Source organism: Hibiscus syriacus, unplaced genomic scaffold (genome assembly GCF_006381635.1).
Source record: "Hibiscus syriacus cultivar Baekdansim isolate YM2019G1 unplaced genomic scaffold, ASM638163v2 tig00110676_pilon, whole genome shotgun sequence".
Classification (NCBI taxonomy): domain Eukaryota; kingdom Viridiplantae; phylum Streptophyta; class Magnoliopsida; order Malvales; family Malvaceae; genus Hibiscus; species Hibiscus syriacus.
In genome coordinates, this window is record NW_024062820.1 from 991,125 (window position 1) to 1,019,033 (window position 27,909).

At 35.2% G+C, this 27,909-nt stretch overlaps 3 protein-coding genes across 3 annotated transcripts; 2 read left to right on the forward strand and 1 right to left on the reverse strand.

Annotated features, from left to right (window-relative positions):
• The first annotated feature begins 386 nt into the window (after positions 1-386).
• On the forward strand, positions 387-1,866 carry LOC120137873 (auxin efflux carrier component 8-like). Its single transcript, XM_039153513.1, has 5 exons — positions 387-897; positions 1,065-1,239; positions 1,332-1,575; positions 1,667-1,743; positions 1,827-1,866. Exons 1-5 carry the CDS (start codon positions 387-389, stop codon positions 1,864-1,866), a joined length of 1,047 nt encoding a protein of 348 aa, XP_039009444.1.
• Positions 1,867-2,023: 157 nt separating this feature from the next.
• On the reverse strand, positions 2,024-3,173 carry LOC120137675 (hypersensitive-induced response protein 1-like). Its single transcript, XM_039153376.1, has 4 exons — positions 3,052-3,173; positions 2,870-2,961; positions 2,667-2,771; positions 2,024-2,585 (listed from the first exon to the last, which is right to left on the reverse strand). Exons 3-4 carry the CDS (start codon positions 2,758-2,760, stop codon positions 2,281-2,283), a joined length of 399 nt encoding a protein of 132 aa, XP_039009307.1. The 5' UTR covers positions 2,761-2,771; positions 2,870-2,961; positions 3,052-3,173; the 3' UTR covers positions 2,024-2,280.
• Positions 3,174-4,319: 1,146 nt separating this feature from the next.
• LOC120137672 (callose synthase 7-like) lies at positions 4,320-27,894 on the forward strand. The gene is given in 43 exon segments (XM_039153370.1): positions 4,320-4,521; positions 6,419-6,519; positions 8,817-8,929; positions 9,022-9,109; positions 9,214-9,324; positions 9,415-9,543; positions 11,024-11,113; positions 11,244-11,338; positions 11,453-11,576; positions 13,988-14,119; positions 14,208-14,284; positions 14,362-14,449; positions 15,064-15,186; positions 15,276-15,393; positions 15,626-15,957; positions 16,113-16,165; positions 16,272-16,332; positions 17,707-17,788; positions 17,896-17,945; positions 18,068-18,154; positions 18,379-18,483; positions 18,805-18,899; positions 18,986-19,067; positions 19,159-19,322; positions 19,467-19,590; positions 19,698-19,804; positions 20,280-20,379; positions 20,469-20,620; positions 20,915-21,024; positions 21,097-21,195; positions 21,303-21,371; positions 21,510-21,660; positions 21,755-21,875; positions 23,704-23,763; positions 23,765-23,827; positions 23,899-24,014; positions 24,146-24,229; positions 24,419-24,531; positions 24,603-24,832; positions 25,183-25,980; positions 26,092-26,142; positions 26,566-26,751; positions 27,561-27,894. Coding segments are annotated over 43 exon segments (5,676 nt in total). The 3' UTR covers positions 27,801-27,894.
• The last annotated feature ends 15 nt before the right edge of the window (positions 27,895-27,909 follow it).

Below are 27,909 nucleotides of genomic sequence, written 5' to 3' on the forward strand. Positions count from 1 at the left end.
TGCATACATGCATACATGCATACATGCATACATCCATCATACATACATACATGCATACATGCATACATGCATACATGCATACATGCATACATGCATCCATGCATACATCCATCCATGCATCCATGCATCCATGCATCCATGCATGCATCCATGCATCCATGCATCCATCCATGCATCCATGCATCCATGCATGCATCCATGCATGCATACATGCATCCATGCATACATGCATCCATGCATACATGCATGCATACATGCATACATGCATACATGCATACATGCATACATGCATACATACATGCATACACTAACTTTATCACGTACTAAGGTTATATTAATAAAAACAATACATTGTTTTGAAAACCTTGAAAGATCACTAGTTCACCATGATTTCTTCGGCAGATATCTATCATATTTTCACAGCCATAGTTCCTCTATACGTCGCCATGATTTTGGCTTACATGTCCGTTAAATGGTGGAAGCTTTTTACGCCGGAACAATGTGCCGGCATAAACAAGTTCGTCGCTAAATTCTCGGTCCCGCTGTTGTCTTTCCAAGTGATCTCCGATAACAACCTTTACAAGATGAACGTCAAGATCATACTCGCCGACTTTCTTCAGAAAGTATTGGCCCTAATCGTTTTGGTCGCGGTCGTGAAACTCGATTCTCGGGGCGGTTTGCGGTCGATCATAACCGGCTTCTCGTTGTTGACGTTGCCGAACACTTTGATAGTCGGAACCCCGTTGTTGAAGGCCATGTATGGAGATGAAGCTGGCGGATTACTTGCTCAGATTGTTGTTCTTCAAAGCATCATTTGGTATAATTTGATGTTGCTCATTTTCGAGTTGAGTGCTGCAAAGCGAGCCTCTGGGATTACACCAACGGTAGAAGACATAGGTATACGTCTCGTCCTCGGTCTATCCTGAATATGAATACGAGCACATGTCCAGCATAGTATACTCATTCTTTTACAAGATAGTCATGTCCTTTTGTACTTATATTAAGACATGTTTTACGAAAAATCCAACAGTTCGATAACATGTGTTTTATTTTGACCGAATAAGGGAACGAAGAAGATCCGGAAGAAGCACAAGATAAAGATGGAGAAGAAGAGGCACAAAACAAACGATGCAAGTCCAAGACTATGCTCATTTTCTTGATAGTGGGAAAGAAGCTCATAGCAAATCCGAATACTCATGCAGCTTTGCTTGGTCTCATCTGGGCAAGCATTCGATTCAGGTTAGATTATGGAAAATTTTAAGCCGACAATGATGTTTACATCTTTGATGATGATTGATTGGAAACTGAGAAATTTGTTTATATTTCTGTAGGTTGAACGTAAAATTCCCTGCCATTGTTGAAGACTCGATAACTATATTATCGAACGGAGGACTTGGCATGTCGATGTTCAGTATAGGTCTATTCATGGCATCTCAGCGTAGCATAATAGCATGCGGTATTCGAATGACAATCGTAGGCATCGTGTTGAAATTCTTGGCTGGTCCTGCTCTAATGGCAGCATCCTCGGCTGCCATAGGACTTAGAGGCAGATTATTAAGAATGGCAATCATGCAGGTTAGTAAACTGTTTCGTTAATCTCGATTTTTCGACTCGTAAATCGAAGGGATGAAAAGATAAACATTGACACACAAATCTGGCATTACAGGCAGCTCTTCCTCCTGGAGTGGTTCCATTTATTTTCGCCAAGGAATACAATGTTTATCCTGATATGTTGAGCACAGGGTAATCCTCATGGTGTTTTCAAACAAAATGTTTTGATTTTGATCCATTTGACTGATGAGGTTTTGTTTGTTGTTTGTTTTCAGGGTAATCTTTGGCATGCTTATTGCAGACCTGTTGCGTTGATCTACTATCTTGTATTAGCATTGTGAGATTCCTGGAAAATCCTGGCTGGTTTCATGGTAAAGTGACAGAAGTTTTCCTGGGAAACTCTTTGACATTGTTGTTTGTTTCCTGGGAAAGAAAAAAGGTTCTCTGTATCGCTATATGATTGTCTGTAGCAAAGAGAAGTTCACTTTCATTAACTTTACATATGTCAAATTACATTTCATATTTCTAAGCCATTGAACATAGACTTAACTTAAACACACTAAACCATATCCGGTTTTAGCACAATGTAAACTTCTAGATCATTTTCACCTTCAATTCATTTTATTGCAATACGGAAATTATACGATCACGAGTCCGAACTGGCGACCACTTCTATTCATGATGCTGAGATGCCTGAAGCAGGCCATCTCGAATCTGGGTGGCGATGTCTCAAACAGTACCGGGTCCGTGAGGGATAAACACTGATGATGATTTAGAGGCAGCACCAATTTCTTTCCTGGTATCAAAATACTGAGTAACAAGGACCATATCCAGAACATCCTTAGCCGTTGTCCCCGGAACATTGACCGAAAACCCAAGCACACTGTCCCTTAGACCATCGACAATGGCCCGTCGTTGCCTTGTGATCCCGACACCCGACAGATACTTCGATTTGGCCTCTCCCTCTGCTCTCTTTATTTGTATAATCTTCTCCGCCTCTGCTTTCTCGCTAGCAGCAGCTCTCATCCTAGCAGCTGTAAAACAAAATAAAATAAAAACTATCGAGAAGGTCGGACAGGAGATCAAATCGGTCGGACGTATGAGATAAAACTCACCGGCATTGATTTCGTTCATGGCTCTTTTCACATGTTCATCTGGTTCTATATCAACAATGAGAGTCTGGACAATTTCGTATCCATAAGCAGACATACTGACATAGCCTATTAAGTCACAATGACAATCAAATAGTGTTGTATGGTAAGAAGCTCGAGATCGATTCGAGATACGAATAAAAAATTGTTCGAGTTCCCTCGATTACCTTTTCGAGCTCATCTTCGACAACTTTAGCAATATCATTCTTTTACTCAAAAGCATCATCCAGATCCAGCTTTGGAACACTGGCCCTGATAACTACATGATAAGGAAAAATGAAGAAAAATTCGAATCACTTCCATTTGGCAATCAAGGAAGAACATTAGATCAATAAGTTTAGTGTGACACCATCGAAAACATAGGCTTGAATTTGAGTCATGGGGTTGCTAAGTTTGTATAAAGCATCTTTTGCCTTCTCCGCCAAGACACGATATTGCACCGATGCGACGACATTGACGAACATTATTTTGGTATTTTTTGAAAACCCGAGTTCGAGTATCATGGTTGTGAACGTTTAATGTTAAAAGATTGAGAAATTTTTTAAAAATATAAATATGACAAACATAAAATATTGGCATTCCGAGTTTTATGATTGTTGCAAACTCGTAAAGTATATTATGTTTGAGTGGAATTTTGATCATTTAAGTTTTATAAAAATCATTAAACCTGATTAAATATTATTTATTGAAATATGATATATTTAAAATCTTTGTTACTATATCTTTAAGTAATTATCCGTTCTATATTTATATAAAATAATTTATTCTTAAAAATTATAGTAATATAACAGAAAAAGAATTAAATTAATAACTTTTATTGAGCATATGATATCTTCATATAATAATTACTTAAAAATAAATTATCTGTATAAAAAGGTATAATATTGAAATTAGCAGTCAATGTTTATTAAAATAGTTATTTTGGTTCATATTATTTTTTTTAACACTTTGACCCCTAATATTTTATTTTGGGGTAAAAAAGTCCCTCTATAGACGAAAATCGTTAGTTAACAAATTATTACATTCCAAAATAGATATCATTTTATCCTGAAATGAAACCTTGAGGGCCAAAATACTTCCGAAGAAAATAATAATGGCTAAAGTGACTATTCGGTTGAATGTTAGGAACCTTTTTGTTCTAAAATAAAATATTAAGGACTAAAATGCTTAAAAAAGAAAAATATCAAAATAATCATTTTAATAAACATTGAGGGGCTAATTTTGATATTATACCAAAAAAACATGTAACCCTTCGAAACACGAAATGTATAAGTTCCCACATTTATCACAACGTTATAAAGTAATGAAAAGTAGGGGGAAAAAGAGAGTAAAGCAGAGTTGGCGCGCTTCCAAATCCAGTGGACAAGTTCCCGGTTCAGATATTCATTGAAAACCGACGTTGCTTGCATCGTTCTACAATCCCAGAATTTGATTCCAAAAGCAAAAAGAAATCGTAGCCAACTCATAAAATCTGCTTTCCGCTTTGGGTTTTTATTGCTATAATACAAACACCTATGATTCTCTCTCTCTCTCTCGCTTTAAATTCAGTGTCGATCACTGCACCTCTACCTCACTGTTGCGTTTTTTTGGGTTTTTCTTTTCCCTCAAATTTGAACCATGGCGAGTTCGAGCGGCACGAAGCCGTCGCCGCTGGTTCGGAGGATTTCCAAGGCCCATGGGATGATGTTTGATCTTCCTAGCAATATGGGAGACTCGGCTGCTGACATTGACCTGGTTCCCTCATCATTGCCTTCCATTGCTCTCGTTCTCCGAGTCGCTAACGAGATTCAGGATGATAACCCCAGAGTTGCCCATCTCTGTAAGATATTTTTTTTTCTGATTGAACTTCTCACGTTCTTCTTGCCCTTCCGTTTTTAATTGATAGATTATGGGTTTTGCTAAGAACTGGACTAACCCGCTTATTGTAATTTCTAGCTAAAGCTTCATAGTGTTAACCTTTAGCTGTTGCATTCAAGGTGAAAATATTTCGATTCTTAGTAATTTGATAGCTGCAGGGAACTTGTTAACTGAGCTTTCCATTTATGTTAATGAGAATGATGTTATGGTGGTAGAATTATGCTATGTGGAGGAATATGAATATGACAACTTAGGTTTGAATTTATTTTGATGTGTAAATTACGAGAATGAAATGTAAACAATTATACATTATGTAATAAGTTAGCTTAAATTCAATTTGGTTACATATTTCAAAGTTATAAAAACATAAATTTTAACCTTCACAAGTATCGATAGCTATTTCAAAATTCATCAGTAGAAATGCATCTCACTGTTATGCGATATTATACCTTATCTATTACTTCTTCCTGTGGTCTTATATTCAAATTGGCGCTCCATTGATAGCCAATTAGTTTTAGGTTGAATGCTTAACATCAGAGTTCCTGAAGGCAACCTTATTTTTCCTATAGATGTTTTCGCTCTTAGAGTGATTTGAGACATCTCATGCTATAACTGATTTGATTTTCAAGATGGATGTTGGTTGCATACCACGAAATTTTGACATAAATATTAAAATAAAAACATTTTGAGCTCAAATACTATGGTGCAAAAGGAGAGGATTTGGGTTAAATCAATGTTGTAACGTGTGCAGGACACTAGGGTCCTCATATTACCTGAAATGTAATGCATAAAAATGATGCTGGTTTGATCGGATTAAGGCGGAATATGGTAGTTGTGTGTTCATGTATCTGTGTGCACATGTATAAAAATAAGCTCAAAATATATAATTTTGGTAATAAACTCTAAAGAATGCTCCAAATTTATCCTGCGAAACATACAAACTTTTTAGTCAATATGTAATCATGCATGATTTCCTTATGGTTTCATGTGTGTTGTTGAAGACTCATACATGAAGAAAAAGGAAATCAAAGAGAACTTTAGCTTTTTGGCCCCTACTTCCCTACAAAGGTATGCGTAAGCACACTGAATTCATGCTTGCAAAAAAATGCACCTAGTTTGAAATGGCTCTAGACAGTTTAATTGTGGCATCAATGTGATAGCCTCCTACCATATATATTTATATATACTAGAATGGAATCTTGTTATTGGTACCAACTTTAACTTCTTCTGTTTCGCACTAGAAGTATAATGTATCCCCTGTTATCATTTTGGAAATTGGCTTTTACTTAGGCCGAGTAGAGAGGATATATTCAAATATGACTTAATTATATTATCTTATAGAATTGTAGTGGATCGTTGTTCATTCTTTCTATAGCACTGCTTACAATGCTACGTTTGGCATGAATCCCTTTCAAACATGGAAAAAAATCAACCATCATTCAATTTCACTGTAAGGGAAACCTGTAGTTCTGTACATTATAAGAATGCCTTATTATGTGGGTTTGTTTCGATGGCAAAGCTGAAAAGCAAGCAACTAGTTTTATTAGTCATGAGGGAGCTACGTGATTTATTTCTCCTTATAGATATGTTAATAATGAACACAACTAAGTTTCAATCCTTCAAAAGGAAGGAATAAAGAAAAATAGCTATAGTTATTTTTCCTACAGGAAGGCATTTTTCATCCTCATGAATTGGATTCAGCTATAAAATCAGTGATGCTGTGCTGTTTCTATAAATTTTACCTTTTGATATAAGGACTAATGGATGTTATAAATTGTTTGTCACATAAAGTAATTTCTAGAAGCCTGCTTGGATTGGAATTTACTCTTTAAGCCGTTGCTACTTCTTTGTATGATTAGGCCGTGCCTATGCATTTAAGGAGGCTAACAGGATGGACCCAACATCAAGTGGACGTGGTGTTCGCCAGCTCAAGACATATTTGTCAAATAAAGTAGAAGAGGTATATCTTGCATTACTATTATTTATCCACTGTTTTCCATTTTGAAAGATTGTTCATGTTCTCTGTCATTGACATTTCAACTACTAGTTTCTTCTTGTGATATCACATATATAGAGGAATATACATTCTATTTATGTTTTATTAACTTAATCCTTTATCTTGTTGACTTCTTTGTGCATTTTATTGGCCAATTTTCAATTAAACTATCTCATATTAAGGCTGAATACCCATTGTATATTGCCATGGTTAACAAAAGAATTGTTGCTATATGGTGATTGCAAGAAATTGAATGTGGGAAAGTTGCATATTTAGCTAATGCATTTTCTTTCTTTGCTAAAGGGAAAACTGAAGAAAAAATTTCCCTTTCTTTTGTTTATTTATGAGTTTTTCATTCGATTTGGACACCTAAGGGCAAATGAGATACATATTGCTTTGAGTAGGGAAACAAAATTCTTAATTTCTCTTGTCACTTCCATTCAATGAAGAAATTTTGAGAAATTTGAATTTGTAAAGTTATGTGAAAGATAATTTAAGTTTCAGCTAGCATCCTTGATGAAAAAAGTGATTTTTGTTTTATTACTGTTTATGGTAACTTTATCACTGTTATGCCTATTACTCTGAGTTGTGTTACGTTTAACCTCTAGTTTCCTACCTCATCTCTAACTCTAATATCCTAGTTTGTAGAAAATAACTTCTAACTTATCTAGGACTCTTATCTACTACTTGTATAAAACCCCTTTTGTATCCTCTTGTTATTTACGACAAATCTGAATAAAAGAAAGACTTCCTTCCTGAAAACCCTAATTCTACAATTACAGACTGTAAACCTATTCTTGAGTTATTACAGACTACAAAACCAGTTGGTTGCTCCATATATACTTCTTCCTGAAGATCACCATGAAGAAAAAAACATTCTTGATATCTAATTGGTCTAAGGGACAATTATGTGCAGCGGCTAAAGAAATAAGCATATGAATAGATGAAAATTTAGCCACTGCAGAGTAGGCATTCAAATAATCTAGCCACCGATACATCAAAATTTGTTTTGATAGAGAAGGGCCAATTATGTGTAGCCAGGAAACAGTCAGCCGGATTTGGTGGACTGTCTGAAAATAGGGTTCTCTACCTCCCTACGATGGCGGTGATGCCGAACAACCACCGTGGCTGGTGGTGCATGAAGGAGAGAAGAGAACGGGAAAAAGAGACGGTAGATAAATCTGAGGAAAAAGAAAATCCAGAGAAAATTGGCTGTGATTACCATGTTTTCTATAGAGAATTTTGGGAGAAAATCTTGTAGTATTTACCAAGTAATCCTAGAATAAATAGCATCCTAAATCGTAGCCCAAGGATACTGTTATTACAAGGATTACAACCTGAAAAATTCTTATTTGTTTAAATTATGTTTTTGAGTGATTGTATATTCTCCTTTGAACCTTGTGCTAACTTCCACATAGAACTTCATTAGAGCAATTTCTATCCCAATGTATCATCATTAGCATAAGGTATCAAATAAGCCCTTTCCATGAGGTATGAGTCTGTGCTCCAGATCCTACTTACCTGTCAATTATTGCAAGATGAGGTGTCATTCAATCATTTGACGACTCCACCTAGACTTTCTTTAGCTACTATAGAGTCGTTACTTGTTTCTGTTAATCTTACCTCCCAAAGGCTACTGCACCAGTACCTCACTTAACTTTGACTTCCTTTACCTGACTCCTTCAGTCTCACAAATTTCTCATTGCTGCATTGCCCCTCTACTTGTGTTTTACATACTAGTTGTTTAGCCACTCCACTCCACTCCACTCCACTCCACTCCACTCCACTCCACTCTTCACTTCATATCACCTCAGTCCTACTTACTTCCACATTTCATCTCCATCAATATTACAACATTTTAAGGATTGACTAAATTTTCCTTTTTTCCATCTCCAGTTCTTCCCTTTCCTTGTTTGAGACATTGTTTCACCTACATAGCTTTTCATATGGAGGCAAAGCTATGCTTTGATCTAGTGGTGCTTAGTCCGTTTCTTGATTGTTCCACCTGTAGGTTATATTTAAGCATAAGTGACAATGGGCATGTTCTTGCTCCATGCTTTCAAGACAAAAACGAAAAGAAAAGAAAAAGAAAACTTGGTGAATAATAGAGCATGTTGCTCATTGGACTGTAATCTTCAGTGTTGAGTTCATAACTAACAGTTTAACCTTTTAGTTTGAGTGGTTTCTAACGTCTAAGAAATTAAACCTGAATTTAATCGAGAATACTCACAAAAATACCTGGACTTTTTTTTGCATTGCAGGAAAAAGACGAAATAAAGCGTCAACTTGCAAGAACAGATGAAAGGGAAATCCAATTGTATTATCAGATATTCTTTGAGAAAAATATTAAAGAGGGGCAAGATACAAAGCAACCGTGAGGCTTTACTTTGAACCATTAACATGCTTAATTTGGTTTCGCATATTGGTTGTTTTCCCTTATTCTTCTTCTATATGCTACTCTTAAAGGGAGGAGATGGCTAAGCTTTTTCAGATCGCAATGGTTTTGCGTGATGTGTTGAAAAATGTGTTACCTTCTTCACAAGTTGATCATAAGGTTTAATTCATATAATTTTGGAATCACTAAACAAGTTCGTTCAGGGTTCATTTGCACTTGAGGAGGACTAAAAAGGTGCTTCATAATTGATTTTGGCTTGACAGACTAACAAATATATTGAAGAACTTGAGAGCAGAAAGGAACAATATGAACATTACAACATTCTTCCGCTCTATGCTGTAGGGATAAAACAAGCAATTATGAAACTCCCCGAGGTTGTTTACTATGAAACATCATGTTTTCTCGATTTTACATGTTCTCGTTAGTTGTAGTTCTAACAATGGTGATCCCTTGTGCTTTTACAGATCAATGTTGCATTTCAAGCCATACGTAATGTGGAGAATCTGCCAATGCCCCTGGCGCATTTAATATCGGATGTCAAATTGTATGTTAATGACATGTTTGATTGGCTTTTGTCTCTTTATGGTTTTCAGGTAATGCTTCAAATTCCTGCCTCCTTGCTATTTAATTCTATCTCTTACCTAGAGCACAAGGTTCTTAACCTTGAGGTCGTGGGATCGAGTCCCACGGAGGGCATTTCATAATTCGGAGGTCTCTTACGGAAGCTGCTCTCAACCTGGTGTTGGGGGTAGCCTACTATCTTACCTCCCCCTTACCCCATACATATGGGAAAAAGGGACAGCCATTTTCTTACCTAGAGTATAAGCATTTCTGGCCTTGTTCATACTTTAGCCTATATAAGCTACGATAAAACTTTTTCTTGCTTTATCTTTAAGGCCAAAGTTACTTATTTGGTAAGGCTGACTGTTTGGAAATTATAAAATCATCAGGGAAATAAATAACAGTACAAGCAAGGTTAGAAAACCAGGCTGGAGGTCAAGAATCTAGTTCAACTGGTTGGACCAGTCGATTTAATAAAATTTTTATGTACTTGAAAATAAATTTGACAGTGAATAGATATTAAATGTAGTAAATAATTAATCTTGGCTTAATGATATGGTATTTATTATAAAACTAAGAGGTTAAAGGTTCAATTCTCATCAGCTGCAAAAGGGAAAAAATAAAAATAAAAACTATATAAAATCATTTTGACTGGTTTTCTTTCAGTTCATGATACTATGAGTTATTTATACGCTACTGGATTGAGCAGCCTGCTGTTTGCCAGTTTAACTGATTCAGTTTTTCCCACATTGAGTGTAAAAAATATATGGTTCTCTACTTTTTCATGGCAAGAGGAGTCTGGCTTAGAACCCTCTGGATCTAAGCTATATTTATTCACTTGCTATATACAAACTCATTAATTTGGAGCAATATTAATGGCTAGATAGGTAGGTAGCACCCTGGATAGTTGTTGCTTACTAAAACTTGGATTATTTGTTATAATTTTTTGTGGGAATAGAAAGCATGGAGATTTCTCCTGTTTCCTTTTCTTTTGAAAATGTCAAAATTTCCCCTCTTATTACACCAAGATATGTCAAACATCGTTTGAATTATGAAAGCCATATCAAAGTTTTTGTTTAAATAAGTTAAAGTATTGATGTTTCAAGCTTCTAGGAACCTTTACCTCCGAGGAAGTCTTTGATACTGAAGAATGTATCCTTATACTCAACAGTAGACCTATCACTGGTCAAGCTGAGATGTGGGGCAATTTTTTTACTTACCTAAACCCAGCTCGAAAGCAAATCTCAATATTTAGAAAGTATTAAAATATTTATTTTTATATTAATATCTATATAAAATATTTTTCAATGAAAAGTAATTTGGGCCGGGCTGGCACGAATTGCAAAATTCCTTATCTGTGTTGGCCCTAATTTGGGCCTGTTTTGTTGGATTGGGTGGGTAACCTGACCCTTAGACAGGTTTACTCTCAACAATATCTTGAAAAAAAATTAATAGAGGAGACACCTCCTCATCTAATAACAAGATGCTTTCTATTTTTTTTTGGTATTGAAGAAAGGGAATATAGCTAATCAAAGGGAGCACCTAATATTGCTACTTGCCAACATTGATGTGAGGGGTAGAAATCTTGAAACTTATTATCAGGTAAATCATTTTCCCTCTTGGCTGCTCCATACATTCTTTCTGAGTCTCAGATCTCTATTTACACTTTTGCATCTTTGGTTTCAACCGCTATTACATCTTATATTGATTATTAATAATAAGTTTATTGCAGCTTGATAGTTCCAACATACAAAATTTAAGTGATGGAATATTCAAGAATTATGAGTCGTGGTGTTACTATATGCATCATTCATCGAATCATAAAAGGTATGAGATAAAGTGTTCTAATTTGTTTACCAATTAAGTTCATTATAAAAACATATGCCATGAATCGAGCATGCTGATCTCTTTTTCTTATGATGTTTACTGAAACTTTTGCAGATATCCCCCAGGTTATGCAGTACAACAGCTACAACTCATTTATATTGCACTTTATCTTCTCATATGGGGTGAAGCATCAAATATACGTTTCATGCCCGAATGCATTTGCTACATCTTCCATCACGTATGTTTCCAATATCACTAATCTCAAGATTTGTCCCATCACATAATTAATCTTAATAGTTCCTTTATGATGTGTGTAGTTTATAGCATGTTTGCGACTGGGAGTGATGTAGAATATAGACCAATAGAGGAAAGAGATAGAAAAATGGAAGTCTAAAGGGAAAATTAGATATATTCAAAAGGCCAGAAGCCATTAAGGAGAATTATAGGTGGAGAAATAGAACTACGAAGAAAACCCGAAAGAATTAATAGAGGGGGGTATATCCATATTTTATATCTCAAACGCAAATCTTCATCATCCAAAACCTAAACAAAACTAAAATAGCATACGTTTTTATATCGAAACCTGAAACCCTGATAACACGAAAAATAGAATATATAAACCCTAATTAAAGTAAGTCTAATAACATAAAAGATGTAAATGATTTTTTATTAGGAAGTAATTGCAAGACATTTTCAAGGGAAATAGCAAATTAGAATGAGTGTGTTGCATCTATAAAGTTGAATTGCATTTTTTTAGGTATATAGTGTACGAAATTATGTTAAAATGCACAAGAAATAGTGTTTGTTTAGTCTTTTTGAGTTTTATCTTCAGCTAAAGTTTGAGCCTGAAAATTCCGTATACTTGATTATAAGATGGATAATGATAACATGATTTTTTATTTTTATTTTTTGATAAAAAAGGAGGCCTTGTTAAAAAACCCCTTCATAGTGTTTCTGGTTTGTTGTAATGGTGTAATGGTGTATTTCACCATAGGAGGATATTCCGTGTTTTCATATGTATTGGGTATTATTATTAATAAACTATGAGGTACTCTTTTCTTCCTTCCAATGTTCGTTAACATACTTCTTAGTATGTGGATGAATACTAAGGGAGTTTTTAATGAGACCTCCAACTTTTATAAAAAAAAACCCTTCATAACCATCAAGCAACAAGAGTGGCTTAAATGACATTGGAAGGAGGAAAAGTGTGCCTCTAAATTTTATTGCATAAATACCAAGTACAAGAAGAGTACAATACCACCAAACACAAGCTGACTACCACCTCAACAATGATCAACATTAAACTACAGAAACACATCAATGACAAACCCAACTCAAGAAAACTATATCCTAAAAACAATCAACCAAACACAAGCATAACACAATTGAAAAATATAACCAAGACTTCCCCAAATACAACAAACTCAATGCAACAAATATGTCCCAACCAATTAGCCTATCCCTAGCTTAGCAAATTCATCTGTTTCCCAGTTAGCTGCTCTCAACACATGCCTAACAATAACACCTTTATCAACCACAATCGAGACGATATCTTTAACTATGGACAAAAACAACGGGGTGGTGGCAGCAGGATTCTTGATCCAATCCACAGCCACAACACTATCGGATTCTAAAATAAGCCTTCAATTCGCCGACATCCCCGACTCCAAGAAAAGCCTCAGTCCTCTCATAATTGCCATCAATTCTGCCAGAATTGGAGGGCCAGAACCAACTCTCTCTGAGAACGATCTCAACACCACACCTTTCTCGTCTCTGAGCAGCCCACCGATGCCACCTTTCACCCACATTTTATCCATAGCACCATCCACATTCACTTTAACAAAACCTGTTGGAGGCAGAGACCAGTTCACAAAATTTGAAGGGATCCTTTCAGGACTCGAAACACGATAAGCTAATGAAGGATCCCCCACTAGGCTATCAAAAGAAATCAGCACTTTTGGAAATTTTAAGTAAACCAAGCTACCATTCTGTACCTCATGAGAAAAGATAACAGGGCAAAATTCAGCTTCCCTTTGTTTTTTGTTCAAACATATATCATCACCATTGGCAACAAAAAAGAAAACAAGTGCCTGCCTCTTGTGCAGTGAGGCAGCAACTGCAGCACTGCGCTAGAAACACCTGAATGCAACTATGCTAGTCTCTACGCATCAACACATCCTATGTTAAAACTGCTAGTAACGAACAATGAAAAAAATTGAACATACCCTAAAGCTAAAATAGATAAAAGACAAGATTAGAAAATCATAAAACATGTAATGTAACTAGACGCAACACCATTTCAATTATGTTGAAGGACTGCCGCCACCACCTTATACAGCTTCCCTTTGTTAAAAACAATCTCATTTCTCATCTTCCAAATTGACCACAAAACGGCTCTTGGGATGAACCCCCAAATGATTGATCAAGACACAAGGTCAAACCAAATGGAAATCAATGCTGCAGGACACTCAGGAATTGCAAAAGAAACCTTCCAAAGCCTGTTATAATTTTCCCATGTTAAATTTTTTATAATGATAACATGATCAAATTGCCATGTTATAATTTTCCCCTTCTCATCAGTCAGTATTTATGGACTCTAATCGTTCTAAAATCGACGTGCTTTTTACCATTATGTTGTTGGTTTTTAAGATGGCAAGCGATGTTTACAAAATTTTATCTGGCAAAGTGCATCCTCTTAGTGAAACGAACCAAGCAACAGCTCCTGATCAAGAATACTTTTTAAGAACTGTCATAAAACCTATTTACAAGGTTCTGCTTGAGGTAATTGTAGTTTATTCTTTTAGGGAATTTGCTTGATCCTATTTGTTTAAAGCTTTAAAGCTAAATTTGTTATGATTTGGTGGGAAAGGAAGCCAAAAAAAACAACGGCGGCAAGGCAAGCCATTCTAAATGGAGCAACTATGATGATCTAAATGAGTTCTTCTGGTGAGTTTGTTGAATGTTGAATATGGTTTTGCCTACACCAGTTTAATAATTGGAATCTTGAAAATTGTTTTCTCTAGGTCTGAAAATAGCTACATGCTAAGATGGAGCAGGGAAGGTGCAAAATATTACTTTCAGCATCTTGATGAGATTCCAGTTCCAAATGAGGTAGCTTTTTTTAATCAGAATGGGAGGTCTCATTAAAATCCCCCTTCATAACGGTCGAGCTACCTCATAGTTTTATTGCTAAAAAAAAAATTTCACCAAGCATAAGCTTCTTTTCCCTGTTAGTTGTGGCCTTATTTTCTGCTAGTCATAAATTTTATTTTCTCAAATGATTAATTTGACAATAATTGTTCAATAGAATTAGGTTAAAAAATTGTAGTTCATACTGGTTTCTTTGTTTAGGAGAGATGATATAGAATGATAATCCTACAAGCAGGAAAATTTGGAAGGATTGTTAGTTAGTAACTTGGTTGTGTTAGTAACAAAGTCTGGTTCCTGTATTAGTTGGTATTGAGCAGTTTGTCATGAATTTACCTTTCTCAACATTTCACAATTTTCTTAATTCCTTTCACTTGTGTAAACTCTCGAACTAAAAGTTGGTTGGGATTTTGAGTCTTTTGAATTATGTTGAATTTGGAGGTTGTGAAATATATTGTAAAGCATCTTCCAATCACACCATCTTGCTCTTTTTGTTGTTAAATTAACTTCTATTAGCATCTTTCAGTTTCTTCTATTTTTTCCTTAGACTTGGGTTAAAGTACATGTATCCCTATCAGATTGTAAATCCACACACTATCGAGAGGAGGAAGCATAAAACTAACTTTGTTGAAGGCCGCACGTTTTTACACTTATATAGAAGTTTTCACCGAATGTGGTTATTCTTCATAGTGGCTTTCCAGGTGACCTTTCGCCTTCTGCCTTCAATTTCTCTTACTCTTTTACTCGATCAATTGATTGCATCTTTATATTTCTTTTTTTAATATTTCAGGCTATGGTAATTATTGCATGGAGGCGTTCTGGATCTGTTTACACTGTTTTTGATGAAGATTTCTTGAGAAGACTACTAACCATTTTCATTACTTCTGCTGTTCTCAATCTTTTTGAAGGTAAGAACACTTTTCTTAAGACACTTATTGTAGGTACATAAGCAGTCTCATACAAATGTTCATAGTTTGAAATACCATTCATTCATGATGACGTTTCTTGCCTACTTTTCATAAAGTTTATATATCAACACACTAATTACATTTTCTGCAATAAGTTATACCCTATTTTATGAGAAGATGTTGATAGAGTGAAGTTGTGATTTTCATCTTCACATTTATTCCTTCTTTGCAGCTGTTCTTGATGTAGTTCTTACTTTCAACGCTTGGAGGAGCTTTCAGTTTAGCCAAATACTACGGTACCTTATGAAATTGATCATGGGAGCTATATGGGTTGTGATTTTACCAATAGGTTATTCCATTTCTGAGAAGAATCCAACAGGGGTCATCAAGTTCCTTAAGCATTGGACTGGGAATATGCAAAATCATTTATTATATAATTATGTCGTTGTACTTTATTTGGTACCTGATTTACTGGCTACTATACTATTTGCGCTTCCACTTTTGCGGAAAAAGTTGGAGCTCTCAAACTGGCGGATAGTTACACTTGCTATGTGGTGGAATCAGGCAAGCATATCAAGCATTAATTACTTTCAACTTTTTTTGTGCTTTTGTTTTGTTATATCAGTTATATGCAATTGTGTTTTTATTCCCTCTCATCTTCCATCCTTACTTTTTTGCTTAAACTTGTTCTCATTTCTGCATATATTTTTTTGTGCCAGCCAAAACTTTACGTGGGAAGAGGCATGCATGAGAACTTCTTCTCACTCTTAAAGTAAGAGAAAAATTTCTTTGGTTGTTTTACCGACAGTGTTTTTGGTTCTTCTATATACCCTTGAGATTGAACTTGTTCCGCTGACAGAATTATTTAATAAACTTAGGTACTCAATGTTTTGGATTATGCTGCTAGTCATCAAGTTAACATTCAGCTATTTTGTTGAGGTGATATCTCCTTTATATTTACGGATCAGTAGAAGATCAAAATTCTCAAAAGCTAAGATTAGCAAGATATTTACTTCAGTAGCATTAATTAGTATTCATAATTACATGCGATTATCTACTTCATGCATTTACCTCATGGTGTATGATGTTTATCATGTTTTATTTTTTTATAAGAATGGAAGGTCTCGTTAACCCCCCCCTTCTTAATTGCCAGATTTATCATGTTTTATTATAAAATAGTTAAAAGTGAAATGCAACGTTGACATGAACAGTGATTCTTACTACTTGGAGTTATTGAAATGCATGAAATTTTAATTTCAATGTAGCGGATGTCAAATATTTTTTTTATACAGGGGGATGCTCTATATTTCTGTTTCCCCTAAAAAGCATCTAATAATCTAATATATATGATAAGCATGCATCTTAATTGAAAATATCTACTTAGGGAATTGTTTGACTTTTGTTATCGTTCCTTTTTAAGATAAGTTATCTTTACTTCAGGAAATATATAATAGAAGAAAACAACAGAACTAATTCCTTTTAGAATCCAACCTTTTTTTATAAGAATAGGAGGCCTCGTTAAAAACCTTTTTTTCTTTCTTAGTTGTCCGTTCCCCCAAAAGGGTGAACAAACAATCAGCGGAAGGAGGAAAAGAGTGCCTCAAATTTTATTAAAATATGCAACCTAAAACCAATTGACAACATGTGGAGTGACCCAACTTTAATATAAGACCATTAAAGCCCAATATTTCATCTGAGGTGGAATAATACCACTTTAACATTCCTCACATTGTAGCTCAAAAGGCATACACATGGATAACCTTTCCGTGAGTTCTCAACCCTACATAGGGTTACTGACTTTGGTCCTTCTAGAGATCTCCCTTTAGGATAATTTTGCAATGAACATGTTAACTTTATAATTGGCTACTAACTTTCAGTGTTGAGCCTCGCTGTTGTTTTGCCCCTTTTTTTTTGTACTTTTAATTGTTAAAACATGAACTCATAAAAAGCATTTGAATATATATCACTGAAGAAAAAATACAAGACTAAAAATTAAACTTAAGGGGGGAAAATCCAAATATTTTTTTCCTTTTTTCTCCAATTCTTATCAAAAAAAGAAAAAATATTTGGATTTCCCCCCCTTAAGTTTAATTTTTAGTCTTGTATTTATTTATAGAAGTCTCTTCCACATATGCCCCCTCTCTACCCACAAGCTCAAAATTAGTGATTTCACCCCCTGCAAGTAGGTAGCTAGTTTATTCAGCTATTGATCTTTCTATATTTATGTGAATTTATATGAATTATTTTCTTTGCGAATATGATAAAATAAAACGAAGGTTGCTTCTAAGCCCTATTACTTGCTTTCATTTTAAGATTTTTCCACTTGTGCGGCCAACCAAGGAAATTCTGGGTATGAATGTTGAAAACTATATGCTGTACAAGATTGTTCCAAATGGTAATATATTTTTCCTTTTTACATTTTATTTTCCCTTTTGGTTTTCTTACTCTCTTTTTATATCTTTCTATAGAATCTATTTTATTGAAATTCTAAATCTTCTGTAGTTGCTCATAATGTTGGAGCTATTATGGCAATATGGGCTCCAATTATCTTGGTAATCAAGCATTTAAGAACCTTCTGTAGTTCCAATTATCTTGCTCATAATTGATACTATGTTCATAGTCTTTGTTACCTAAATCGCTTGTGTCATTTTCCGAGTGTTTTTGTCTTGCACAGGTTTATTTTATGGATGCTCAAATATGGTATGCCATTTTTTCTACCCTTTTTGGTGGGGTTCTTGGAGCCTTCCGACATGTGGGTGAGGTATGCAGTAATATTGTGCTCATGCTGTTAAAAATATGATGATTAAAAAACGTGTATATGAATGTGTGCGCTTGTATTAATACATACATTCTGCCACATGCACGTGTATGTATGTATACATGTATGATTTTTTGAAATCACTGAAGCTTTTATGTGTGGATTCATGAACTTTCATTAGGGAGATTACTTTCTGAAGCTTTTACTTTAATCGGATTATTTAATAGATACGGACACTTGGGATGCTGCGGTCAAGATTTCGACATGTACCTCCAGTTTTTAGAGAATACTTTTTGCCACCAGCACATCATGATTCAAAGACAAAACTCTCGGTAAGGCCAATTTCATATATTCTAGTGTTGTCTACAATTTCTCTTAAATGTTTAAGATTTTTGTGCATCATTCCAAATATCAACCGAATCTCTTTTTAAATATAACTGGTGTCTACCTTTCTTTGCTACAGCTAGCTTAGTAGCTAGCTTTCTATTCCTTTTGGAATTTTAATAAAATCGCTTTGGCTTACCAAGGGAAGCATCTGCTGTCAATTTATATGGTTATCTTATCATCACTATATATGAAGATGATTTTGGCACCTTTCCTCAATTCAATGTAATCTTTTTCTTCTGGCTAAATTAAAATGCTGCTCATGGCAGGATAAATCAATTGAACGAAAGAACATGTCAATTTTTTCTCAAATGTGGAATGAATTCATTTGTTCCATGCGTGAGGAGGATCTTATTAGCAATATGTAAGGATTTCTTTCTGTAAACTTCATTGCATATGAAATATAAAGATTTATATAATTCACCTTTCCGTTGCCTGACAATTTACCAGGGATCAAGAATTGTTGCTTGTCCCATGTTCTTCAAGTGATGACTCTGTGATTCAGTGGCCACTTTTCTTGCTAGCTAGTAAGGTAAACACTATTCAATAGATTTTCCAGTTTACTATTACATGTAATGCAGGTTGTTTATGTTATAGATTATTGCCTGTGCAATGTCATACAGATTCCTGCTGCATTGAACCTAGCAAAAGATTTTAAGGGGAAAGAGGATACCAAGTTGATTAAACTGATTAACAATGACTTTTACATGCATTCGGCGGTGGTTGAATGCTATGAGACAATCAAATGTGTTATGGATAGCCTTTTGGAAGACGAGGATGATAAGAAGTAAGGTGTTCATATTATTGTTTTGAACTTACAGATAAAGTCCTTATTGTTCTCTAGGAATTTAACTTTGCATGTAAGAAATTCATCATTTTTGTCTCAATTATTCGTCTTCTAATTTTTTGCCTTTATCTTATCATGGAATAGGATTGTGTTGAAGATTTATGATAAAGTATCCAACAGTATACGAGAGGGGAAGTTTTTGAAAGAATTCAAGATTAGTTGCATGCCTTTGCTCAGTGTAAAGTTGGAGAAGTGGCTAAAGATCTTGGTAGCAATTGAGCTTAATCTGTGTTCGCTTTTGTGTTTTTCCTCTGGCTTCTTTTTCTTAGTGACATACTTCTGAGAACTCTGTTTATTTGAGTTTGTTTTTCGCAGATGACTGATTATGGGGATGATGAAATATACAAGGCCCCCCAGATAACCAAAGCTCTGCAGAGTATCATGGATACTGTTACACATGATGTTATGGTTAATGGCCAGAAGTAAGCACTGAAAAGTCCAAGCTTTTTGTATCAAAAGTTCTTTTTTCTCACTGATCATATACCTTAACTACCTTGCCTAAAATGAAAAATGAATAAAGGCAAAATCATATTAGATGCTTGCCCACTCTCTACAACAGAAAGCTCTATCATTATGTAACGAGATAAGAAAATATGATCTTATTCTAAAGAGAAAAGCAGGAGTATTGACAGCTCAACAAATTCAAATATACTCCTAGATTTCATGTTATTTTATGATTGAGAGTAGCAAGCACAACTTGCCTAGCGAAGCCTCAAATTTAGATCTGTACTTTTGATGAAATCCTATAAAATAAGCCATCGTAGACGTAGTCCTGCACATATCAGTATTTGTGAAACAGAAAGCTACTAGTTTTTGAACCGGGCAATTTGATGAATTTATACCACTTAATGAGTCTTCATCACTAACTGGGCTACAAATTTCCTCTCCTTTTTTTAGAGCTCTTCAAGGAGATCCTGTTTATCAGAATAGCAAAGATGGACAGAGTTTTGAAAATATTAATATTCAGGATATACGACACAAGTCTTGGAAGGACAAGGCAATGAATTCTGTTTTACATATCCTTTTCAAGTTTTAAATATTGCAAATCAAGACTTGCTTATCATCCTATTCTACGATTATCTATAGGTCTCTAGGCTCCATTTTCTGCTGACTTTCAAGGAATCTGCTGCTGATGTGCCTCGAAATTCAGATGCTCGGCGCCGTATCACTTTTTTTGCAAATTCATTATTTATGAATATGCCAACTGCACCAAAAGTTGGTGATATGTTCTCTTTCAGGTCAGTGACCATTGATGATTTCTCAATGTTCTTACAAATGACAGCTTGGGATCTGTGATTAGTTGTTAGTCGATGTAAAAGTGGACTGATGGCTCCTTTCAAGCTAGGAAAATTTTAACGTCTTTATCTTTTTTCTTTATAATGAATGAACAATGTCTGTTGGGTTATGCCACTGGAATTATTATATTGAATCTAGAAATTGTTTAAGGGCATCTATGATAGTCAGAAAAGACATGTTTATTAATTACATCTCTGTAATCTAACTTTTATTTATTTCTCGATTCATTATGTCAGTGTTTTGACTCCATATTACTCAGAACTTGTTTGTTATACTGATGGCGAGCTTAATAGAGAAAATGAGGATGGAATATCAACTTTATTCTACCTACAGACGATATATCCGGGTGAGTTTGTATTATTTCTGTCACCATCTGAAATAAAATAAACTTATTAAGCTAGAATTGTCTCCAAATTAGATGAATGGACCAACTTCCGGGAGCGAATGCATTACAAAGAGAGCAAGGAAGATATCTGTAACTGGGCAACTTACAGAGGACAGACACTTTTTAGATCAGGTCTGTATAATGATGGTCAACTTAGCAATCCATCATAAATAACTTTACTTACAGATGATTATTTCTATTTATTTTACATGCAAAATCATCATATATGTTTCTGTCAGTGCGAGGGATGATGTACTACAGGAAAGCCCTGGAACTCCAATGTGCCTTGGAATTTCCTAATCATAACGGTTTGTGACATCTTATACACATTTTGTTAGACGTATGAACATTTATCTTCATTGTTACATTTCAATATCTTGTATCTATCAGTATTGTTACCACTAAATATCATTGCATGCAACTATTGACTAGATACTAATTTGCAGCTTCAAGTGAGGAGGATTTTGTTCGAGTGCAAGCTCTGCCTGATTTAAAATTCACCTATGTTGTATCCTGTCAGATCTATGGAGCTATGAAACATTCTGATGATTCTCATGATCAAAGTTGTCAAAGGGGTATTTTGAATCTCATGCTAATGTATGCTACCTGTTCATGCCCTGTTATAAGACCAAAACTTATCTGTATAAGTTAGAACTTTCGAGAAATCACTCCTTATTTTAATATCATACAGGCATCCATCTCTTCGTGTTGCTTATATTGATGAAAGAGAGGAGACTGTTAATGGAAAGTCTGAAAAATCTTATTACTCTGTTCTTGTCAAGGGAGGTGACAAATTTGATGGCTATGAAAGGGTAAGTGCTAGTTTTATCCGGAGCTCTGTTTTTCTGTTTTGGAATTTGTTTCTTTTTTCGTGTGTAATTTTGATTGAGTACTCAGATGCACTTCTTTCAACCTTATTTTCTATCCAAATCATCCTCATCCCATTTATGGATTATTTGAACTCATTTATAAGATGAGGCAATGCATTTTTTAACCTGTTGTTATATTCTATGGAAATAAACTGAAGAAGTGGGAAAGAATAAAAGAGATGACGAAAGAGTAATCTGATTATTGAATTTAGGAGATTACAACGGTTCAAATAAACCGGGTTGAAGACGATCAAAGCGGGATTGAAACTATTCTTTGATTCAGTTTGGGGTTCGCTGGGTCTTCTTATTTTGGAGTGTGATTGCTCGGTAGCTTTAGATTGAATTAAGAACTTTTCTTCTTGCCCTTCATGTTATGAATGTATTGTTAGGGAGATTAGATCCTTAGTTTTAGCTAAAGATGTCATATGTAGGCTGATTATAAGAAGCTCTAATTGGGAAGCTGATGAATTGGCTAAAAAAGGGATTGGGTGAGGTGAGGATAGGGATATTTGAGAGTGGGGTTTTATCTTTGTAATGGGGTTAGCAATGTTTCTGGTTGTAATGTTGGATATTTAAACCTTTTTATAATAAAAGTTGAGGCACTCTTTTCCTCCTTCCACTGATTGTTTGTTTTCCTTTGGGGGAACGAACAGTTAAGAAGGGGGGTTTTAACGAGGCCTCCTATTCTTATAAAAAAAAACGGGTTGCTGACTTCTAATAGGATTTTACTTTGAAAGATAAAATTCTATCTAGAGATAGGGATTACAAAGTCTCTTAATACTTATCCTTATTATAAAAGACTTATAAAAAAACAAGATTTCTAAACAACTGCTTCTAACACATGTCATCGTGATTCATACTAGATTTTGCACACTATCTAGGTGAAAAAAATGTGTTTTACAATGAAAATAGAAATTATTTGATAAAAATGTCGTGGGATAAAAGTTACCCAAGTAGGTAGTCTTTTGGAAGTGGACAGTTCTTGTTTTAAATATGTGAACTTTAAAAAAATAAGCTTAAGGGGTAATTTTGTTCTTACTTTTAATTGCATCAGTTTTGCTCTCGAAATTTTTTTATTTTTATTTTATAAAAGTTGGAGGTCTCGTTAAAAACCACCTTCATGCTTTTCAGAATATTGTCAAGTATCCGAAAAATAGCGGAAGGAAGAAAAAAGTACCTTGGATTTTATTACCATCTTAAATCCATACAAGAATTTGAAGTACAATATCGTCCTTTAAACTCTCCTAATAAGAACAAGACCATATTCAAACAGAGTTCAAAAAAAGACCTCCCAATAATACACAAATCCATAAAGAACAGACATTACTGTTACAATGTTGTCATGATAGTTAACAGTGCTGATGTGATGGTCCATTATATTAATGTGGCAATCCATGATGCTCATGTGGCAGTCCACATGTCCATGTTGATGTTGCAGAGGGACTTAATTGATCTTTTAGCGAGTTTGAGGGCATAATTGATTTTTGATCGAGTTGAACATAATAATTGACTAATACTTTGTAGCGATCTAATAATGGTGCTATGAATTTTTACAATGACATTTTGGCTGCTTCAGAACATCATAGACAGGATGCTGAAGGAAAATTGTTTTTTTCTCTGTTGAATGGTTGTGTATTTAGAACGTATATTTGATCAAAGCCACAGTTGTCCAATACATAAATGATTTGTCGGCCTATAAGATTACGTCAACCTAACAACACATGTAATTTTTACAACATGCTTTTACATGGAATATTCATTTTACTTCTAGGAAATATACCGCATCAAACTTCCAGGTCCTCCAACAAAAATTGGAGAAGGAAAACCTGAAAAACCAGAATCATGCCCTTATCTTCACCCGAGGGGAAGCTTTGCAGACGATAGACATGAATCAGGTAGCTGTTTTTCTCCATCTCAAGATAGGACATTAAGGTTCTAGAACATCGTTTAATACTTTGTTTTCCAGGATAATTATTTCGAAGAGGCTTTTAAAATGAGAAATGTTTTGGAAGAGTTCAAACGCTGTCGCTGGCAACGGAAACCTACAATATTAGGTTTAAGAGAGCATATATTTACAGGAAGGTTAGTCTTACCTGTTGTCTTTATAGATTTTGATCTTTATTTGTTTAATGGGTATGTACAAGCAAGTCAAAATGCAGTCATTTCACTCATTAATGCCTAAGTGCTAACATTTTTACTTTTTAATTTTTCAGTGTTTCATCACTTGCTTGGTTTATGTCCAACCAAGAGACTAGCTTTGTAACTATTGGCCAACGCTTTTTAGCAAGTCCTCTGAGGTACCCTGAAACTTTCATCTTGACCAAACGGTTAGGAAATTTTGTATATTCGTTGTTGCTAATATTTCATATGGAGCACTAGTTAAAATGTGATAACAAGGGCCTCTCCACCTATTACCAATTGGTTTTAAATTGGGGGTCCACCTAAAATTTAACACCTTTATTGTTTCCATTATCTTATCTTTGCAGGGTACGGTTCCATTATGGCCACCCTGACATATTTGACAGAATCTTCCACATAACAAGGGGTGGCATTAGCAAAGCTTCAAAAACTATTAATTTAAGTGAGGATATATTTGCAGGTACACTTCAGCAACTAATCCAACTAGTTCCATAAGTTTAATATTTTGGCTAATTCGACCAGTGTTTTCAGGGTTCAATTCAACTCTCCGAGGGGGATATGTAACACATCATGATTACATCCAAGTTGGAAAGGGACGTGATGTGGGCATGAATCAAATATCATCTTTTGAGGCTAAAGTTGCAAATGGAAATGGAGAGCAAACACTTAGCCGTGATGTGTATCGACTTGGATGTCGATTTGACTTCTTCAGAATGCTATCATTTTACTTCACAACTGTCGGTTTCTATTTAAATAGCATGGTGAGAAAACCAAACTAAATTCTTTTGTTTTTGTTAATTTTATTTACTTGAATATGTGGTAAATAGGTAAAGTTTAGGTGATTAAATATCATTTACATGTACTTTTGTGGGGAGAGAAAATTTTGGTTTCTTCGGTTGTGAAGCAGTATTTATTTGTATGAGAAGTTACCTCACTCCATAAATACTCGGTATATAACTTGGTTCAATCTTCTTTAATGAAGATAAAGCATACCATCAAGCTACAAGGCTGGCTAATATCATTTGATCTTTGTTTTTCTTGTCATGCCTTCCACATGGTTGCAATGTGAATAAACATTTATTCCTCTGGTTGTGGTATTACATTGTTTCAGGTTACTGTGCTTACAGTATATTTGTTCCTCTATGGACGTTTGTATTTGGTTATGAGTGGAATGGAAAAAGAGATTTTGGAGAATTCAATCGTAAACCAGAGCAATTCCCTAGAAGCGGCTTTAGTTCCTCAGTCACTCTTTCAAATGGGTTTGCTATTGGTCCTGCCTATGCTTATGGAAATTAGCTTGGAGAAAGGGTTCCGCACTGCTCTGGCCGACTTTATCATCATGCAACTGCAGCTAGCCTCTGTTTTCTTTACATTTCAGCTTGGAACAAAAGCCCATTATTTTGGAAGAACAATCTTGCATGGAGGTTCTAAATATCGAGCTACTGGGCGCGGATTTGTTGTTTTTCATGCCAAGTTTGCTGAAAACTATAGATTGTACTCACGAAGTCATTTTGTGAAAGGATTTGAGCTTGCTATACTACTGATCGTATACGAAGTTTATGGCGTATCGTATTGCAGTTCAAGTCTTTATTTGTTTGTTACCTGCTCAATCTGGTTCTTGGTTGGATCCTGGCTATTTGCTCCATTTGTCTTTAACCCTTCTGGCTTTGACTGGCAAAAGACTGTGGATGATTGGACAGATTGGAAGCGTTGGATGGGATTTCGGGGAGGTATTGGTATTCAGCCTGAAAAAAGTTGGGAATCATGGTGGGAAAGAGAACATGAGCACCTTAAATACACAGATATACGAGGAAGGGTGCTTGAGATTATTCTTGCACTTCGTTTCTTCGTCTATCAATATGGGATTGTCTACCATCTTGATATAGCTCATCACAATAGGAGTTGGCGGGTACATTATGCTATTTTCACTAATATATAGATTTTTTTATTGCCCTATTAAACATCATTTAGGTTGAGGATCATCCTCTCTTTGACCCTGTTTTAACCTATAATATTGCAGGTTTATGGAATCTCTTGGGGTTTTATTGGAGCAGTTTTCTTATTGTCAAAGGTATGGAGTGAAATGATAATTTGTAGCTGGCGTGGGGCACGAGCATAATATATGTAAACCTTTTTAATTGGTGTCCACATCTCTTAAGAATTGTGTTCTCTTTGGTCTTATATTCTAATTGGGACTTGGGATTCTCCATCAGAGCCTTGGTGTGCTCTGTTGTTCCTGTCTAAGTGCAAGTGAAGTCGCAACCATCAATTTGTTTATCCATGTGTAGCCCCTTGTTGAGCTACATGTGAGGGAGGGTAGTTGTGTCTTCCGTTGTCTTATTTTCTATTTGAGCCTATGCATGAGTTTCTGTTGTCTTATTTTTAATCCGTATTTATATATATTTTTGACTAAGAAACAATGATGGATAAGGTTATTTTCTTCTTTTCTGTATTGTTTATCACCATGACAGATTGATTTCGTATTTTTCTGCAGATCCTATCGGTTTGTAGACAAAAGCTGGGAATAGAACTTCAACTAGTGTACAGAATGCTCAAAGTATTTATTTTTCTTGCCTGCTTGGGAATAACCATGGTCTTATCCAAAGCATATACCCTCACTATATCAGATTTATTGGCTGCTGTCCTTGCCTTCTTGCCCACTGGCTGGGGCCTTCTTCTTGTAAGTTTCAAACTTTCCTGGGTTAATACGTAAAATAATCCCCAAACCATACACTTGCAATTTGTTATCTAAAGGGAAAAAAATGAGGTAGTTGAACACTTGAACTGTACTTCGTTTGAGATGGCATGGTTGACTCATACTAAGTCACTGCATGTAAGGTCAGATATTTTCTGAATGACCCAACACATGTTGACTTGGTATCAATCAACCACACCACATTAGCGGTTTATGTAATGGCTCAAGTCTAACTTGCTTGACAGAAGTAAAGTTCATATACTCGATTGTGAGTTTTTTTCCTTTAGTTACCAAGGGTTTTTTTCTTTTCCAAAATTTTGGTAGTATTTAGGGGTGTAATCAAACCAAGCCAAGCTTGAGCTCAACCCGAAATTCGAGGCTCAAAGCAATCGAGATGAAACAGTCTCAATGAAACAGTGAACTATTTGATCTTGCTCTGTTAGGCTCATTATTCTAGTAAAACAATGAGCTCGATTCTCATTCTAGACTTCAAGCTTATTTTTTGTGCTCGAGCTCAAGTTCAAGTTTGAATTGAAATCTTCAATTAGTAATTGAACTGTGTATAAGAATCTCGATTAGGCCCGCGAGCTACTCAAGTCTAGCATTGAGACACTGAAATCTGGCTTGCTCGATAGCTCTATTTTCTCGAGTTCAAGCACAACTTGACAATGCTCGAACCGAGCACGTGTCTCTTTAACACCCCTGGTTGTAATTTAATGTCTTGTAATTTTAGTGTATAATTTATTAACAAATAAAGATGATATTATGTTGATTTGTGGTTTCCAAAATCCAAGATTGGGCAAGCCTGCAGGCCATTGTCGAAGGGGATAATGTGGTGGAACGCAATGAAGGAGATGAGCAGAGCATATGACTACATCATGGCATTGCTGCTTTTCATGCCCATAGCCATATTGTCATGGCTTCCATTTGTGTCTGAATTCCAAACTCGCATCCTCTTCAATCAAGCTTTTAGCAGAGGTCTTCAAATTTCTATCATTCTTACTGGCAGGGAAGACAAGGCCTCACCTAAATGATTTATTTATTTGATAGAATATTGTGATTTTTTTTTGGCAATATACGGAGGTGGAACAAAACTTGTGTCTAGCGAATTTCGTATTAATTCATTTGTTAAATTTAACCTAT

Excerpts from the sequence above, each read along its gene's own strand:
- LOC120137873 (XM_039153513.1), top strand. The coding sequence starts at position 387 with ATGATTTCTTCGGCAGATATCTATCATATTTTCACAGCCATAGTTCCT. Across the intron at positions 1,240-1,331 it reads TGGGCAAGCATTCGATTCAG|GTTGAACGTAAAATTCCCTG; the intron begins GTTAGATTATGG and ends ATATTTCTGTAG. Across the intron at positions 1,744-1,826 it reads CCTGATATGTTGAGCACAGG|GGTAATCTTTGGCATGCTTA; the intron begins GTAATCCTCATG and ends GTTTGTTTTCAG.
- LOC120137675 (XM_039153376.1), bottom strand. The coding sequence starts at position 2,760 with ATGTCTGCTTATGGATACGAAATTGTCCAGACTCTCATTGTTGATATA. Across the intron at positions 2,586-2,666 it reads CATGAACGAAATCAATGCCG|CTGCTAGGATGAGAGCTGCT; the intron begins GTGAGTTTTATC and ends TTTGTTTTACAG.